We start from the raw sequence: 6,029 nt of genomic DNA, 5'->3' as shown, positions 1-6,029 counted from the left end.
TAGTTTTATTAGGCTTTTTTATTATTATTATTTAACATGATCCACCATTTCAAAGAGGCACTATTAATTTTGTTTACTCATATAACTCCCAATATAATATTTTTTTTGGGTCTATGACCATATAATATTATTAATGTGTTAGGAAAACTACAACAAAGATAGAATATTCTATCTAATTATTAGAGCATTCACGTCAAGTTATGGAAAAATTAATATTCATTTTAACATAAAAACTTACTTTTTTTTATTTTACAAAATCACTGTTCAAAAATACTCGCATCAAATTATCTATTCTAAACTCTATTTTATTAAAATATTAATTTTTTCTTGATTTTAAAAAAATATTTCTCTCTTTACACCCAATAGCCACCATCTACTCTCTTCCTTCATCCTTGAAATAAGTAAAAAAAGAATAAAAAACTAAATACAAAATGAATAGTACGTATTAGTGTAAATTTACTTAATTACTGTAGCTATGGATGAATTTTACGCAATTATACATAAATTGATGTGGGAAGTTTTGGGGGTTGGTTGGATAAAATGTGGGGTTTATTCTATATTACAAAGAGCGATGTGAATGCTCTTAGATGTTGAAACTAACATGAAAACAAGTAGTATCCCACTTAAATATGTTGTTGAAGAAAAAAATTGTCCATGTAAAGATTCATGAATTAACGGAAAATGCTTGGTAGAAGGGCTACATCATACTCTTAACACAATCTCAATCTTCAACAAGAGATAAATCAAATTGAACTATTGAATTGAATTTGTAAGACCTACAAACTTTGGACCATAATAAAGCCTACCTAAAACCCTAGCTTAGCTCCAACTCGCCAAGCCAAATGAGCTTGTCTTAAACAGCCAGTGAACAACATTTTGAATGAGTAGATAAAAAAGTTCAAAAGATCAAATGGTATTTTATAATTCTCAATGGTGGTAGGCAAAGAAGGCTCAACTTCTAACAAAACTGTGCAAGCCTCTTCTCCACTGCCAATTCTAATGTTTCTAAGAACACCTACATTGGTTGAAAGATAAGGGTAAGAACAAGTAGAATGGAGAGAGGCACTAAGATTGATGAGATCATGTACTCCAAAGATGCTTTAGAATTGTCAGGGAACGGCGGGGTCAATCCTGGAGTTAGTCCACCAGAACCACCGTTGGCAGGTGTTGTTGTAGTTGTTGTCGTTGGAGTAGTTGGGTTATTTGAAGTTTGTGTTGTTGGTGTAATAGTCCCTCCGGCCGTGCTGCAAGTTTGAATAATTCTAGTAATTAGTGACAATTATTGATTGGATTAGAGGTAAATTTTTCCCTAACCTGGATTAAACAGCTTCAAAAGTAAAATTTTCTCGCAAAATCTAGTGTAATATGATATTCCTTTTTAATCATGAGGAAACAGCAGTGATAATTTAGAGACAAATAATAAAGTAATAATTAAAATTGATAACTAAATACAATTCAGATCAAGTTTAACTTGTTATTATCAATTCAGTTAAATTTAAGTTTGACAATGGGAGACACAACTCTTAACAGTTTCGTTATTGCATTTCTCCTTTTTCAACACAAGAAATGGCACATAGATGGCTTGCCCATTGAAGTGAAAGATATGTATAGCATTGGCTACTAAATTTTAGGAGCAGATGAAATATTCTCATTATAAAACAAAGAAAAAGAAAAAAAAAGTAGATCCTTTGGAGTGACACTGATCACCACTAAACAGCATCTTCAAAGTTACCTATTTTTGTATGCCACAGGTTCTCTCTCACATTCTCATCATTAAAATGGAATTATTTTTCCCTCTCCTTTTCTTCTTACAAATAATTATTTTTTAATCTACAATGCAATTATGTCATGAAAACGAAGTGATTGTGTGATTGAATGAAAGCATTAATTATGTACTAATTAAACTAACTTAATAATTATATACATATTTAAAAACTCTTTTCTTGTAGATTAGTTCAAGTAAATGCCTCTTGGGGCATTTATAATCTGAAAGGTGCACGGAGAGTTGTTAGTTGGTCCACTTTAATAAGGGGCATCTGGACTTTTTGAGAGTATCTATTCTCACCAACCTGAAAGCCATCTTAGGACTTAACAGATCATATAGCCACCAGTCTCAATGACACACTAGGTACCACACTTATACCTCTCATTGCTGCTCTGGTAACACAAGAATGAACAAAGATGTTTGGGTCCAATATTGGAGAATAAAGAATGTGTCATTTAGTTGAGTGGATGAACATGACGACACTATACGATAGCAATGCATTGCTAATTAGTAATTAAAACTCTTATAAATATAAAATAAAATGGAACTATATATATATGGACAAAACTTACGTACAGTATTCCGTTTGGAAGAATTTTTTTTATTAGCTTAATAAACTAAAAAAATAAAATAAACTGAACAGAAATGTAATTCAATCCAAAAAAAAGAGAGAGAAATTTAAGCTTTTAAAATTAAAAATATGCTAAATAAACTAAATAATAAAAATAAAATACTAGAATCCTAGCATTGGCATCACATTAGCTAAAATTTTCTCTCTATTTTAGAATAGAACATACTTTTTCATTTTAGCTAACAATTTTTCCTTTTCACTCAGATCAAATTCTCTATTCTAAAGTCTATTTTATTTAAATATTATTTTTAAAATTTATTTATTATTAATTCTTTGTCTCACTTTTTGTATTTTATTTTAGGGTAAATTCCAGAAACCTCCCCTGAGGTTTGGATTAATACCAATAAAGTCCACAACATTTAAAAAGTGACCATTTTGGTCCTTATTGCCAAACGGTTTGTAACACCGTTACATTTTTTTCTTCATTCTTCTGCTTCTTTCCTCTCTCCAGAATCACCTCTCTCTCTCTCTCTCTCTCTCTCTCTCTCTCTCTTCCTCTGAGTCCATAACCTCTGACCAAACCAAGCAACCCAGCCACCCGACCCGACCCGACCCACCACCACTTCAAATTAACCATCCTCCGCTCAAATCCGGCGACGATTAGCCCTCCTTCACTTAGCTCCGACGACGATTTTTCTCAGATTTACTTAGATCCAATGATTTTGGCTCAGATCCGAAAATATTTTCAAAAACCCACTTAGATCCAGCAATGTTTAGCTTAGACCGGTAATGTTTCACTCTCCTCTGTTCAAATTCGGCGATGTCCAATGACGTTTCAATCTCCTCTGCTCAAATCCGGCGCTGTGGTGGTGTGTTTGCAATTTCTCTTCTCTCTTCCTCTGTGCGGTGGCGCTGTGGTTGTGAGTTTTGTAGTGGATCGGTTTTGGTTTGGATTGGTGATAGAGAATTTGGTTTTTTGTGGGTGTGTTGGATTTTTGTGGGTTTTGGTTTGTGTTTTTAGTTTTGGGTTTGTAGGTTTTGTTGATGCCGTTGCTTTGCTGGTGGTCGGTGGTTGGTGATCACTAGCTTTTTGTGGGTTTTGCTGGGTTGGGTCACTGGCTTTGTGGGTTTTGTTCTTCAATTTTTTCTTCTTCTCTGAATTAGAGAAAGGGAAGAGAAAAGACTTAGGAGAGGGGTGAGAGAGAGGATAGAGGGTATGTAACGGTGTTACAAACCATTTAGCAATAAGGACCAAAATGGTCACTTTTTAAATGTTGTGGACTTTATTGGTATTAATCCAAACCTCGGGGGAGGTTTTTGGAATTTACTCTTTATTTTATATTCCATCAATTATATATGATTTGTTACGTGTTTAAATTTTTTTTTCAATTTAAAATTTTATTATTTTATAAAAATAGTTAAATAAATGCATAACAAGTTATGATTGATGAAATTATAAAAAAAAATAAAATAAAAAGGCAAAAGAGTATGACAATAATCCCATGAAAAAACTAAGTACACTAGCTAGTATACAATAAAAAGGGCTGTGACATTGTGTACCTAGGTCACATCCCCTGACAGAACTCGTTAAAAACTAGGCTTGCTCAATTCAATTGAAGATTGTTTCAAGTTTCATTTTTGAAATTGTGGATGCATGATAATATAAGGGGTACGGTTAATATATGTGCTTAGAATATATATTTACCATCTATAATAGGAAACTTTTAATGAAAAACTGAAATAGCTGTCAAATCAATTTATTGCATCATTGATATCATAGGACACTTGATTACCATTGACATTGCTATTCCCTAAAAAAAAAAAATTAGATCACACGCTTTTGTGAGCTTCACACAACTTTGGTAAGGGAGTATGTGAATACTAAAGAACAAGTAGTAAGGTAATGTGAAAATAATCACAATTTGGCATGTAATGTAAAATAATACTAGTAGCGTCCCAAAATGTCATTTTTAAAAAATTTAAAATTTTTAGAAAGAAATTTCAGATAAGGCATTGTCAATCATTTAAAAATGCACAAACTATAGGAAAAAAAAAGTATCATAGAAATTATATTTATTAATATTAGAAAGAGTAGTTGAATTTGGGATAGGAGGATGAACAATTTAGGGAATAAGGGCCGGTGTGGTGAAAAAGGAAAAAAAGTGCGGGAAAGATTGGAGTGTAATTGAATTGATCGAAGATGGAGGGCGTTGTTGAAAACGGAAAGGCATCCAACTCTAACTCTATATATATATACATACATATAGGTGTGAAAAATCTAAAACTATTGGCGATCAGTACAATCACAATTCCAAATAATACCGAAACAGAGAAGATGGGATGCCCAAGACATAAAAGTAAATTAAATTAAAAGAGAGTGCTGCTTTTTGAGTCATCTGCGTTACTTTTGATTTGATTTAATTAGACCCACCCACCCGGGCCTCTTCTCTCTTCTCTTCTATTTTATGTAAATAAATGTATGCTCAACTATTTGTAAAGCGAAATTACAGGAAGTATGTTAATTTTTTTTAAGGGAAAGTGTATCTCTCAATATTCAATCCTTAAATTTGTTAGGGAAAGTGTATCCCTCAGCCATTTTACGTGAAGCCAAAGAAACGATTTGCACCAAATAAAATCTCAATATATTATTATTATTAAAAGTTTAAAAACCCCCCAACACAAGGGAAAATAGTAACATACCTACTAATTGATGTTGTGCAAAAAAAAAAAAAATGTTGTGCTACAAAATGTTCAGTACCCCCCCCCCCCCCCCCCCCAAAAAAAAAAAAACTATTATGCCTGTATGTAAAGAACAATAGTTTCTTATTACCAATGAATCACGGAAAAAAAGGGCACATACCTTACTGAAGATGGGTACACACAAGATCCATAACCTACATCAACAACACATAAAATAAAAAAAATAAAATAAAAACACACACACACACACATTATAAATATAAAACATCCAACTTGAAAGAGAGAGAGAGGACATGCATATATTATACTTACTGGGATCGGTTTGAGCAATGGTGGCAGCGGCAGAAAAGTCACAAGAACCAGGAGCCATGGCCTTTCGTTGGAAGTAGCTGTTGAAAGCATAAGAGGCGTGTGCTTGGATGGTGTTAGGAAGGAAACAAAGGCCATTAGACTGAAGAGGAGTGCAATCAGCACCAGACCCACATGCATAGTCTAAGGCTGTTTGCAATGCCTGGTTGCTTGCATCACTCCTTGCCACGCACCACGATGCTCCTTCCACCACCACCACCACCATGCTTATTATTGTGCTTATTACCAACAACAACAACAACACTTGATTTTGAGGTTGTGCTGCCATGGCCACAAACACTATATATGTCTAGTTATAGGGCAAGGTGAGAGTCTCAGTATGTTATTGTTGTGTTGTGAGAGAGAGAGAGAGAAATGGCTTACTTGGTAAAGGAAGAGAGAGAGGGACAGAAAAGAAAAAGAATCAGAGAGAGATAGTCTTTTTCTTTTCTTCTTCTTTTTTTTTTTTTTTTTTTTTTTTGCTTTTTCTGTAGAAATAGTGAAATACCATTTGCCTCCTTCCTCTAGGTTCTGCCGTTTCTGGTTTTCAGATTTATTTATTATTATATCCACCGCCCTCTCCTCTCCTCTCCTCTTTTTTTTTTTTTTATTAATTAACATGTAAACACAATGAACAAGGCATTT

The 6,029-nt window shown here is 33.4% G+C and overlaps 1 protein-coding gene across 1 annotated transcript; it reads right to left on the bottom strand.

The window, feature by feature from the left end:
- Positions 1-727: 727 nt before the first annotated feature.
- Positions 728-5,801, bottom strand: LOC142626209 (PLASMODESMATA CALLOSE-BINDING PROTEIN 1). The gene is made up of 3 exons (XM_075800004.1): positions 5,349-5,801; positions 5,197-5,230; positions 728-1,244 (listed from the first exon to the last, which is right to left on the bottom strand). Exons 1-3 carry the CDS (start codon positions 5,671-5,673, stop codon positions 1,016-1,018), a joined length of 588 nt encoding a protein of 195 aa, XP_075656119.1. The 5' UTR covers positions 5,674-5,801; the 3' UTR covers positions 728-1,015.
- Positions 5,802-6,029: the final 228 nt, after the last annotated feature.

The sequence above is a fragment of the Castanea sativa genome, chromosome 2 (assembly GCF_040712315.1).
Source record: "Castanea sativa cultivar Marrone di Chiusa Pesio chromosome 2, ASM4071231v1".
Taxonomy (NCBI): domain Eukaryota; kingdom Viridiplantae; phylum Streptophyta; class Magnoliopsida; order Fagales; family Fagaceae; genus Castanea; species Castanea sativa.
Note: the sequence above shows the minus strand (reverse complement) of the source record. Positions and strands in the feature narration are given on the sequence as shown.